Below are 13,104 nucleotides of genomic sequence, written 5' to 3'. Positions count from 1 at the left end.
ATCACAGCTTTTGGAAAGTGGACATTATTAGGTTTGCTAAGATGACTAGGGAAGGCAATGGCAAACCACCCCGTAAAAAGTCTGCCAAGAAAACGTTGTGATGCGACAACCCCCCATGGGTCAGTAATGACTCGGTGCTTGCACAGGGGACTACCTTTACCTTTTTATCTAAGGAAGGAGTCAAGAAGCTCCACAGAATGAGGTGGCAGAGGCACCTCCTGGGTATGCTTTGCAATCAGCTGTAGATAAGGGTGAGTTTTCATTCCTATGGCATCAAAGCCATTTTAATTCTTCTGAAGTATCTCCTATATGTGCCCAGCAGGCTACAAGTTGTGAGTGAACCATGAGGAATTTAATAGCCTGTGCTACGACATAGGAAGTAGTTTGCCTGAGAAGCAGAAATCAAATTAAATCTAATAACAGCTGCCAGTTTCCTGACTATACCTTTGATAAGGAAGATGCCCATTATCTTTCCTCTCTTGGGGGTTGACCACAGTGATAATTCCACCTCATCTCTTTTTATTCACTGTCTATCATAGTCTGCTGAAAACTGGATTTTTATGCTTCTGCCACCGTCATTAACAGAGCTCTCGTTAGGATTGCCAACATCCAGATGGGGCTTGGGGATTTCCAGACAACAGAGACCAATTCCCCTAGAGAAAGTGGGTGCTTTGGAGGGTGGATTCTAGGGCATTATACTCTGCTAAGGCCCTCCCCCAAACTGCACCCAACCCAGGTCCCACCCCCAGACCTTCTGGATTTTCCAAACCCAGAGTTGGCAACCACAGCTGCCATGCTAGCTACCAGAGTATGAGCATGTATGATTTGGGGGATGAAGGCATCTAAAACAGCTTCTTCAGAAGTTATTAACTGACCTGGAAAAACAATCATATGATGGTTCTAGCATTGTACTATTAAGTGCCTAACTGAAATACGGAGATTTGACCTAACATGGAAGAAGAGAGCAGAAATATATATTTGGTGAAGGTTGCATGGCTTCTGCCAGAAGAGCTATCCAAATGTCTTATCTCTTCCCCCAAAACCCTACTGCATCTTTGCACTAAAAGTTTCCTAATCTGTCACCATATGACTTTACAGAGTGCTTTCCCCTGCAATCTATCTTTTGTTCTTTAACTTGAAAATTAACAAATTAGTTACTTCTGTAAGGTTGACATTCTTGAGTCAAATGATGAATTGTTCTCAGTCAAATCAGTGCTCAGTATTATTGTGGTTTTGTAATAGAGCTGTAACGGTCATGAATAAATCAGGATTGATTTGACTGCAAAATTTAAAAACATACTTAACCCCCCCTCCCCACTTATAGCAACACCTGCAAATTAACAATTGATTCATACATGGCAGAGGCCTGGTGAGAACAGAACCTAATTATTTAAACTGCAAGCAGAAGGAAAGGAGAAAAAAAATGAAAGGGGATAGTAGTCCTGAGAAATGGACAGCCTGGAGATCCTATTGCGTTTTTATTGGGATGGAGTGGGTGTTTAAGGACACAGATCAAGCCTGGAAAAAAATGGAAGGACAGTAAGGAAAACATTGGAAAGCAACAGGTTGTGAATAACAGTGTCTGAATTCTCTGTTAAAACCAAGTGAACAAATGATGGCAATCTCGAACTGAAGTGCCAGCAACCTCAGGCTATAGAATATAATAGAGGGGTGCATGAGGAGATGTGTAGCTGCCTTGCACATTACAGCAAGAGGGGAAATCCCAAATATTTGTCACATACAGGCTGTAGCTCTGTGTGTGGGCCAGTCCTAAGTATCCCCCCATCCTTTCCTGTTTCTAATCTTGGTTGTACATGTATACATTTTATTGGGGGGGGGGAGGTACACATTACATATAAAGTATATGTTTTTGTGGAACCAGAGTAAAATGTCTGAAAGTGCAGGTGTTATAATAAGCAGATAAGCAGGACGTGTGGATTTGGGTAGTGTATTCTGAACCCTTGTTGCCTTTCACAACATCACTGGTATGTCTGAAATAGGCTCCTTGCATATTAGGGAATCCGAGAGTTATAGGAATTAAATAAGCATGCTGTCATGCAAACTCAAAGAACCAGTTTGTTATAGAGCAGGATGTGACTTCTATGCTAACCCTCTTGAATCAGGGAAAGGGATGCAGAGCCGACCGGAAATGCAAGTTTAGTTTAAACACTTTGGGAATCATGTGACATAGGAGCTTCAGCTAAACTGAGTTTGCTTTGATGCATCTTACTGGTTGCTTTTGTCCGAGTATCTATTTACCAGTTCAGAAGGGTGACTTATGGTGCTATCTTAAGCAGAGTTACGCCCTTCTAAGCCCACTAATTTCAATGGACTTAGAATGATGTAACTCTGTTTGGGATGGCACTGTTAGAGGATCTTTGGGTCCTTCCCACAATTGTGAAGAAAATACTGAAAGTGTATCAATGGTGTGACTTGTAAGCAACTAAAATTAACACAATATTTATGATTCATTCAGATTATGTGTCTTAATTCCCTCTATGCAGTTTGAGAGCCTCATAATTTTATACATTTTTCTCTCATCAGCACAAAATGATTAATTTCTCCTATTGGGTTACTTCTCTTATTTGGAAATCTGTGCAGCTTTTAAAACATAACTTGCCTTTTTTAAGTGCTCAACCCACTGAGGTCCTTGACTAGGATTAGCCATTAAACCCATATATCTGTATAACCCATGGACTTATTAAGAAAGTGGAGTTTCATTCTAAGGGCACTTTCACATGAAGACTTCCTGTTTTGAATCAATTTCACTCATGAACGTTATAAAGACAAGGTCAAATTATTTCAAAGGGGGAAATTTCAGATAGCCTCTTTAAACTGTATGCATAACACATTTGGATCAAATGTTGAAATTTCAGATGGGGTCATTTTTCCCATGCCCACCTGCCTTTATGGTTCTTCTCTCCCAGTTTTGGCTTTTTCTTTAAAGTAGAACTTAGCAGCAAAAATAAAGTGACGCATTAGAAAGCTGTACAGGCAGTTCAAATGGCATCTCCCTCAACTCAGAAATTCAGCCACATGACAAAACCTGAAGAAAAATAAAAAACAGATCAACCTAAGGGGCAGCCATCATCAGAGTCATGGCGCTTGAGACAATGAGCAGATACACTAGCCCGGTGAACCCGGCCGTGTTCCCCCAGCTCACTGTGGTGCTGCTAGCCATTGGCATGTTCTTCACCGCTTGGTTCTTCGTTTATGAAGTGGCCTCTGCCAAGTACACCTGGGACATCTACAAGAAATTGCTGGTTTTTCTGGTGGCTTCACTCTACATGGGTTTTGGCATACTCGGTTCCAGATTCCTTACTGAAGCTCCTTTTTCTGTTTTTATACTTAATGTGGCTCATCGCAGCTGAGGACTGTATAATACTGACATGTGTTTGTAGTCCCAAGAGTCCCAACATCAGGATCTAATAAAGCTGGTTCTGTGATGTGTTTAAAAAAAAGAGAGAGAGAGATCAACCTTTGCTGGTTCTAATGGTGAACTGTCTACTTTTTCCATTTCATACGTCTTAAAGGGAAAGTGTTGTTGTCCTGTTTTTTATGAAGGTTTGAAGAGCCTAAAATGCAAAAAACCCGCCACTGTTCTCTATCAAATATCAAAGTAGATTAAAGAGCCATTCAAAACTATCTAAGCCTATTTCAGAGTTTAACACTAAATATTTTATTTTGTTTATTTTTACCCCATCGTTTCGCCAGTTGGAACCCAAGGTGGCTTATGTCATTCTTGTCTCCTCCATTTTATCCCCACAGTAGCCTTATGAGGTAGGTTAGGCTGAGTCCATGTGGTTGGCCTATGGTCACCCAGCAAGTTTCCATGGCAGAGTGAGGATTAGAACCTGGGATTCCCAAATCCTAGTCCCAGACTCTAACCACTACACCATGCTGGTGTACTTCTACATGCACAATTCTTTATCCATTTTTGTAGTTATACTCTTGTATAGCTGGCAATACTGGAAAATTCAGAAGAAAAGTTTGGAGCTTGAGACTTGATATAACTACTTAGCTGTAAGCCCCACTGAATTCAGTAGGATTTACTTGGGAGTAAATGTAGATAGAAGTATGGCTTTGAAGGATCCCTTAACCTACCAACCTTCATATATAATTAATCAGGTCTGGTCACATCTTCTGACCAATGGCAAAGTAAAGTAAATAAAGCTAATTAATATAATTACTTACTTGCTGATTTTTTTTGTTCTTAATGTTAAAACAAGAATAAAGTATCTAGGTTTAAAAAAAATCTTTTAATTAATTCTTGCCTTTAACTAAATTATAGAATTTTCTAGAGTTGAATACAAATTATGATATATTAAATAATGACAATTTTTAAAATACATAAAACTGTATATAAATGCAATTTATACAAAGAATAATCTCTGACTTTAGGAGCAATATTGCCACATGGTTTTAAAAAAATTAGTAGTAGAAAAGGAAATTGATTTGAAAATCAGTTGCCTACTTTCCAAAATGAAAGGCTGAGTATATTTTAAATGGAATTTCCTTTAAAACTCTTAAAAAATTGATTCACCCCAAAGAACCTTGTCCACACCTCCTTGCTCAAAGGTGACACAGTTTGTTTTATTCTTGATTGGGTTATTGTGCAAGTTGAGTTGTGGCTATAATAAGCCCATTTTGGCTCCAAGGAAGGATCCTAAACAGCCCTGAACATTTTGTATCTTTTTTCTTCTGTAACATGATAAACTCTTTAAATTCTCCTTCAGTTATATAGGGGACTGTGAAATTAACATGGAATTGTCAAAGTTCAGAGTAGGAGTGAAAGGAATACAGGTGAGTATAGTACAATTTGCATTTATGGAACATTTTCAGCCACTTTCTAGATCAAATGACCTAAATAACATTCCCTTGTTTTTATTTTACTTTGCAGCTGTATGGAACGTTACGAGTGATACTAGAGCCCCTTATGGCTGATGTCCCTTTCTTTGGAGCTGTAACCATGTTTTTCATTCAGAAACCTGTAAGTCCATTGTGAATTCTAAATCTGGAACCAGAGCCCTTGTTCTTGCTTATGATATGTCAGTTTTATTGTCCATATTATTTAAATAATGATAATGCTTTAACATTTGCATATGACATTTCAGTCTTCAAAGTATCCTGCAAGTCAAGCCAGTATTATTCCAGATGTTGAACTGAGGCTGAAAGACAGTCGTTTTCCTAAAGCTCAGTAGTACATTGTGGCTGAGATTTGCAGTAAAATGGCTTAGTCTGGAGTAACTCTGTTTAGGATTTCAGTGTTAATCTGCCAACTCCCCTCTATTGCAGCTTTTCTTATCTGTTTCCTAATAGAGTTGTGAATGTTGGTCCTTCTGTGTTTGGCTAGTGTTGATTCACCACGCTTGGACTGGGTTAAGTTTTTTAAGGGAGGTCCAGTTAAGAGCTTAGGACTGCTCTTGGACCCAGCTTTTGCACTGGATGAGCAAGTCATTTCTGTTGCTAGGAGTGCCTTCTTCCAACAACATCTAGCTTGTAAACTGGCCCCTTATCTGCATCCTGCCTACACTGATCCATGCTGCCATAATCTACAGACTGGAGTACATAATGTGCTCGGTGTGGGGCTGCCTTTGACAATCTCAGAAGCTCCAATTGGTGTAAAATGCAGCAGCAAGGCCTGGGGCCAGCTGCTGAAAATGCATACCTATTTTCAAAGTGCTGGTTATTACCTTTAAAGCCCTTTACATCCCAGGGCCATCATACTTCTCAAACCTCATCTCCCAGTTTACACTTGTGCCATTTACATTCTTCAAAGCCTCCTTCTTTATGAACCTTCCCTTAGGACTGTCCACACAGCCACAGCAAGATCCCAGGCCTTTCTATGGTGGTCCCAGTCCTTTGGAATGGCCTGCCAGAGTGGGCAAGGAGGGCACTGGCCCTTGCTACATTTAGGGAGGCATGTAAGGCCTAGAGAGCATTTGGTGGAGGATGAACTTTTCCAGCAGATCTGGCTGTGAGCGGCTGATCCTGTGTGGTTTAACTCTTGGGTCTGCCAAGTCTGAATGGTTACTTACTAGTTGTGCTCTGCCTTGAGTCCAGGGAGATAAGAACAGATAGAAATGTTTTAAAGAATTTTAGAATTTGTATTCTAAAATGTACAAAAGTGCTATTCCATTTTATAGGGTTAGAACCTGAATACTGATAGCAGAAGGAACATGGATCTTTTGTCCTGTTTCCCCCCCCCCAGTAATCCCTGAAAAGTCGTTTCCTGGCATTGTGTGAGCTGTGTGGCCTAACAGCCATGTGGATGGTGGCGGGGGCTATCATGGGAGGTGAAGGGGGTTAAATGGCCTCCTCCTTCCTTTTTTGTCAGTAAAGCTCTGATGATGAAAGAGGTAGAGGTGACTGTTATTCACCATGTGTGACTAAGCAAGTGGATATTTTCAAGCATGGTGGCCCTTTATATTGATTCCTGTGTAGTGATGTTACTTGTGGCGGGGGTGGGGGAGGGAATACAACATTTTGTGCCTGAGTGAACACTGCTCAGCCAGAAGCTGCTGGCTGAGCAGTCTGTATTCATAATTAATAGCACAATATAAAGAGGCACAAGGTAATGGAGATATGCAGATTTCGTTTCCAAATGTATATATATTGCATCTCCAGAGAGGTTTCTTATTCCTGTGTTGTCTTCTCTTAGACCCATTTTATCCTTCCCTGGATTTTTCTCTTGATCTCATTTTATTCGCCTTCAGACTGTTTTACAGTACATAGCTGTCTAATAAACTGTTGTGTCATCCCTAAAACAAGCAGTATAAGTTCTAAAATTGGTTAATTACTTTGGCGTACAGCAGACATCTGTTTAGCATAAAGAGTTGCCGCAAGTAGAATACATGTGCCCTTATGCAACAAATGTGCTGGATGGTTACGACAGACTCTATGAAAGGAAACATGGAAAGGCTTTGCATAATCATCTCCTTGTGATACAGGCCATCTGAGCACAGTGTTGCCCTGGTTAAGTCTTACTTATGGAATTCATGATGGCAGATGTCATGCATTTGTAATGGGCATGAGTTGGCGATGACCACATGATTCCTCAAGGTTTCAATGGCTGTGAATAATCTGAGCTCATTTGGAATGACTACACACAAACCTCATACCAAACTAAAATGCTACACACATTAGAGATCAATTAAAATAATGTTGATTGGCATATTTAAAATGGCTGAAGAATCATGTTAACAGTGTTAATTGCAGTGAAATCAGTTTCTGTACTTCTTTTCATCCATTCTGCTTTTTCATAATTGTGTGTTGATAGTTAACTGTCTTTTCTTTTTAATGCTCATTATAAGCATTTGGAAATCAACTGGGCAGGACTGACGAACCTGTTAGATGCTCCAGGCATTAGGTAAGTGTTCACATCTTTCTGTCATTTTAAAGATATGCCAAATATGAGGGGGCTATATTGGCACTGGCTCACTTGTTAGTCTCCAAGTGAAGGCTGCTTGCTGCATCCTCCCAATACACATGGTCACCATCTTGTCTGAAAGGGGCAACATGTTTATATTCCAGTTTTGGAATGTGTATCAGAACCCTGATTTCCCAGGGTTCTGATACATATATACCAGTGCTGAATGCATGTGCGTTGCCTATTTCAGACAAAATAGCACTCGCATGTATTGGGAGGACCACATATAGGATGTTCTCACCATACATGTGTGAAGGGCTTGCATGGTTGCTGTTCCACAGTGGTGGTTATAGGACATCGATCACCCCCGTTGATTGGTTGGCTTATTCTCTGCCTTTTCTGCCCAGTTGTTCTCCTCTCCTCCGTTTTATGCCCACTTTGTCCAATACACCACGCAGACAGACATCTCAGATGCCAGAGATTTTATGAAAACTCCACAAAGTTTGTGTTCACAATATATGTAGTGAGCTACTTTATGCATTATGGAACATTACAGCAGTCACTGTTGTAATTGTGGAACCCTATTAACTTGCTCGGTTGTTTTGCTCTTCGGATATTCAGCTACTTAGCTCTATGGCCAGAGAGCCTTTTCTTGCTTTTACCACAATGGCTGCATATTTTCTGTGATGTCAGACCTTAAGTACAATAAAATTTTATTCGCATGGGAAAATGAACCCATTACATTTTCTTTGCATGAGTGTTTGTTTGTTTTGTGGGTTTGAATGATATCCCCAGTCGTTTTTGGCTAACTGAACAAAGCATTTGTTTTTTTATTGTTCTGTAGTTAGTTTTCTTAAAAGAACAAAATCTTTAATGTTTCTGTGTGATTTGAATGTGAATACCTGTGTCTGCAGCACTGTCAGGCTCGGTCCAGTTCTACCCTGTGAACTGGACTGAGCAGTGAGCTTGATAATGGGCAGTGAGTACCTACGCCCATTATCATCTTAACCCAATTCTCCCCACTTTTGCTATGTTTGCGAAGTCATTGCTTCTGGTCACACCAGAAGCGACATCATCAGCAGGAGTGCTTGTGTGGCCATTTCTCTAACTTGCCTGCCAATGGCACACACACTCTAGGCAGCCTTTTCCTCCTGCTGCTGCTCGCCAGTGATCAATGGGCAGAGGAAGGAATTCCCGGGAAATTGCATGCAACTAGTGCACACTTGGGAACCCAACTCTTTACTGCCCTCCTCTGTAGCTGGTTAGCTGGCAGAAGGACTAGCGTGTCCCCCTCGGCCTGAGTCCCTGGCCCTTCTGAGAGAGACTCCCTGGGTTCCTCTCCATGCCTCCTTGAGGGTTGCCTCACCTTCCCAGGCTGATGGGTGAGAGCTTTGTCAATTGGATATGACTGGGCCAAGCAAGCCTTGAGCCTCATCCTCCATCTACCTTAAATGGCTGATCTGCTTCCCCCAACCAGCAGATACTGGCACACTAAGGCTCAGGTCCCACACAGCAGCTGTTCCTTGCTCAACCAGCCCTGCTGGGTTGGGTATACTGCCAGCCACTTGGGCAGGCCTGGCTTTGACAGGCCTACCACATGGAGAGTGCACTGCCCTGCTGCCCTGGGAGGGGCGGTGCCAAATTCTGATATGTGCAGGGAGTTGCCAGGTGGGCTTCTCCAGCAATCCTTCTCCCCTGCCCCTTCTGGTAAGTATGAGGATTCTGGGGCTGACCCTGGACAAACTGTGTGCATTAACGTATTTAGGTATGAAATACAAGCTGAATGACATCTGTAGTTTTTTGCATTTTGATCTGGAGATATTTTAAAGAGCTACAGAGAACTCATATGTAACCATTCTCTTTTCTTGTATAAAGGCTCTTTGTGAGAACTGACTTGTGTTTTTTTCCTAATCATTTTAATGCAAGGTTGTCTTTGCTAGAATCTCACTAAAACATTCCTTTGATCCAGATATCCTCTGGTGTAGGCCAATGTAATTCTTTCTGAAGATCTGAAAGATCCTTTACTTATCTGCACATATGTTTGTATCTTTGTGGCTCACCATGATCCAACAGGGTGCTTTTCTTTATAATCTGTGTTCTTATGGGTATGGCCTAGGGCATGATAGGCCAGTATTAGGGTTGCCAGGTCCCCTTATCCTCCCAATGGGAGGGATAGACCTGGCCTTCACTTTCTTTTTCTTCTTCATGCTTGTGCGCTCCCAGGCCTGCACAGTGATGTCACTTCCTGGAAATGACATCATTTCACTGCCCTGAGAGCACATACATGCTTCGTACCAGGCTAATTTGGGCTCCAAATGGGCCTGAGTCAGCCTATTTGGGGCCCATATCAACCTTGCGCAAAACATAGGAGCGCTTCTGATACAGCATGATGATGTCGCTCCTGGAAGTGATATCTCACCACCCCAAGTGTGTGCTCTGGAGGCTTGCTGCCCTACCTATCCCCTCTGCCGGCCAGATGGATGGGGGGGCGGAGGATGGTAACAGGGGATCCCCCCACCCCCATTGGGGGAACAACAGCCTTAGCCAATATACATGGTTGATATGCCACAATGATTTTAAAAAATTAAATATAATTTAAAAATGAAATGTTTTCTCCTTTCAGTGTATTATCTGATTCCTTAATCCAAGATCTCATAGCTTCCCGGTTGGTGTTGCCGAACAGAATCACTATCCCACTGAAAAAGAATATTAATGTGGCTAGCTTGCGGTTCCCTATTCCATACGTAAGTGTTGTCTTAGAACTTTAAGTCTTGACTTACTAGCAAGGCAGGAGAGAGAGACTTATTAGCCCTTCTCCACCTTGCATGTTGTGCAAGGTGTTAAGGGCAAAAGATGGGATAGCTAGCTTACAACATGCCATTGTCTGGCCTGAACCTGAGCTTTGAACTGTGTACTCAGCCACCTGTGTTGACGAATATTGATGGGGTTGCTTGTTTTCTCCCCATCCATCCAAGATCTTACGGGACTTTGCAGAATTTAGATATTGAACAAGTTTCTTTTGGAGAGTAGGGGACTGTAAACAAATGTCTAGTTTTGAAGTGGGTTTCCCCGTGCAGCATATGAAAAATTGTGAGACTTTCCCCCCCTAATTAGGAAGAATAGTTGTTAAAGATATGAGAGATAATAAATACAATAAGATTAACAGCTTTGCAATTTTCTAAGAACACTGAACATTGTGATGCACTGGCATCAACTGATGTGCTGTGCTCTATGGAAAGAGAGTTATCCAGGAATAGAATTTGAAATTATAATGTTGTATTATGTGTATATCTTATGAGCAATACATATTATTCTGTTACTCTTTTGTATTTATAAAATAGAAATTTGCATCCTTAGTTTTAAGTTGCAGAATAAATCCACTGACAATAAATGTGTGTTTTGGCTGAATTAATAGTACGCAGCGATCTTGGTTCCTGCATTTGAAATAAATGCAGAATCCTTTGACATATGCACTTAGTGAACATTTTCAAGTAACTCTTGTATTTTGTTTGGATTTTTTAAAGGGAGTAGTAAAAGTGCACCTACTAGAAGCTGAGAAACTTGTCCAAAAAGATCACTTTCTTGGGGCAATCCGCGGAAAGTCGGACCCATACGCCATTCTTCGGGTTGGCTTGGTGCAGTTCCGAAGCAAGACCATTCAAAGAAACCTGAATCCCATCTGGAATGAAACCTTTGAGGTGGTCCCCCACTTATAACATTTATTTAGCTGCAAGCAGGAAGCTGATAGTTTCTCTTAAAGGAAGAGATTCTATTTAGAAATTCATGTTTTTAAAATAACTCATCTCAGGAACAAAGTTAGTATGGCATAAATATAATTGAATCAAAGTAGAAGAGTCTGTCCCGTGTAACATATTTCACTATCTGCAGTCCTTTTCACTGTTTCCAAAAGCATACTTTAGAGGGAAATTGAGTTATGTAGTAAGCTGTGAAATGGAAAACCAGCAATTGTCTTGCACTATTTATCTGATCAACAGGGGTGGGAAGAGTGAATGAAGGGTCACAACGATATTGCTGTTCTTCCTGCATCTGCAGGATTATACTTAGCCAACAAGAAAGTGCTGTTTCTGTGAAAATGGTAATTTCAGAGAAGTAAGAAAACCGAATACTTACAATTTACTCTGTACAGTGGTGTTTCAAGAACAATAGGTATGGGTTGTTCTTAATCTTTTAAATAGTCTGTCTTTGCCCTGCAGTTTGTTGTCCATGAAGTGCCTGGTCAAGATCTGGAGGTAGACTTGTATGACGAAGACCCAGATAAAGATGACTTCCTGGGCAGGTGATGGATATGAGTGTCCTCTTCTTCATCTGTATTTGTTGCCATATAAAGCCAATTTAAACCCTGCAGCTCAGTATAGAAAGGACATGGCGCAACACTTCTTGAACTGTATTGCTTCTAAATGCAGTTGGGGTATCGATCCCAAAGTAGAATGTTTTCCCACATCAGAAATTCCCTCTGTGTCCACAACCAGCATTTTAGTGGGGGAAGTGCTAGCCTTCCCAGCTGTGCTAGTTTTTTTTCTGTGTAAAGAAGTTTTGATGTGAGAAAGCTTTCAGAAATATAGTTCCTCAGTCCAAGGAGGGATCCATTTGTCCATTTAGATTGGCTATCAGATAGGTGATGGAATGGGTAATTTCACACATAACATTCACCTCTGGACTAGTGTAACACAGATGTGCCAGTGGTGTGACTTTCATAGAAATGGAACAAGATAGGAATGGAGCAATGGCGTAGTGGGGGGGGGGGGGGGCAGAGGGCCAGCCACCGGCTGCCAGGGAGAGCCTGCACCATGTCTGTGGGAGCTGGGAAGCCATGCGTGCCACCCTGGCTGCCTGCCACACTGATGGGGTGGCCAGCTTACTGGGTACCAAGCTGGCTCTCCGCGGCTGCTGGCTGAGGAGCATGCTGAGTGGTTGCGGCAAGCAGCTGCAGCGCAGGTGGCTGTAGCAAGCACCCAGTGGTGCCGGTGGCTGCAGCAAGTAGCTGCAGCGGAGGGGTAAGGGGCAGGGAGGCAAGCAGCCCCAAATCAGAGGAGTGCTCGCTGGGGGGCAGCCGTGCTCTGTGCGATGCTGTCACTTCCTAGAAGTGACTTCCTAGAAGTGACATTACTTCCTAGAAGTCACTTCCTAGAAGTGACATTATTGTTCAGGGGGCCTGGAGCACATGCACGCAAGCACCACCTCCTGCCGAGAGTTGCCCCAAGCGCTCACAACGCACGCTACGCCACTAAAATGGAGTGATTAAGCTAGCTCCCGAATCTTGCAAATCAAAGTCTAATACTTCACTCACATTTTGTCTCATAGCCATCGAAGGGGAGCACAGCAGTTTGCTCCCATTATACACAGCAGACACCTCATCTTTTGATAGAATGAAGAATAGCTTCTGTATTTGGGGTTATTATAACATTTTAAACAAAGTAGAATTCTGCTTGAAGTATGGGCTTCCCCTGGGTTGGACTAATGTCTTAAAACAGCTGACCAGTGTACTAGAATCAACATACTTCCAGTAAAAAGTGGGTCTTTCCAGTCCTAACCTAAAAAAATGCAAATTCTGAGAAGTACCATGGCCTCAGGAACAAGTGACTGTGCACTCTCTGAGCCAGTCCGGAAACCGCATGTGCTGGGAGAAGAGCTTAAACAGGGCATATAAAGGAAAGTGACATCTCAGTCGATAGTGAAACTTCCTTAAGGGAGTGCCCAGTCTCATTGTGGCCTAT

The 13,104-nt window shown here is 42.0% G+C and overlaps 1 protein-coding gene across 2 annotated transcripts in view; it reads left to right on the top strand.

The window, feature by feature from the left end:
* ESYT3 (extended synaptotagmin 3) overlaps positions 1-13,104 on the top strand; it is a 59,491-nt gene that overhangs the window by 26,335 nt on the left and 20,052 nt on the right. For both annotated transcript variants that reach the window (XM_054971163.1, XM_054971162.1), the window contains exons 5-10: positions 4,737-4,803; positions 4,901-4,990; positions 7,314-7,369; positions 9,993-10,113; positions 10,894-11,067; positions 11,584-11,666. In XM_054971163.1, coding sequence (XP_054827138.1) covers positions 4,737-4,803; positions 4,901-4,990; positions 7,314-7,369; positions 9,993-10,113; positions 10,894-11,067; positions 11,584-11,666 — 591 coding nt within the window. The remainder of the gene's footprint in view (positions 1-4,736; positions 4,804-4,900; positions 4,991-7,313; positions 7,370-9,992; positions 10,114-10,893; positions 11,068-11,583; positions 11,667-13,104) is intronic.

The sequence above is a fragment of the Eublepharis macularius genome, chromosome 2 (genome assembly GCF_028583425.1).
Source record: "Eublepharis macularius isolate TG4126 chromosome 2, MPM_Emac_v1.0, whole genome shotgun sequence".
Classification (NCBI taxonomy): Eukaryota; Metazoa; Chordata; class Lepidosauria; order Squamata; family Eublepharidae; genus Eublepharis; species Eublepharis macularius.
This window is presented reverse-complemented; position numbering and strand designations above follow the sequence as displayed.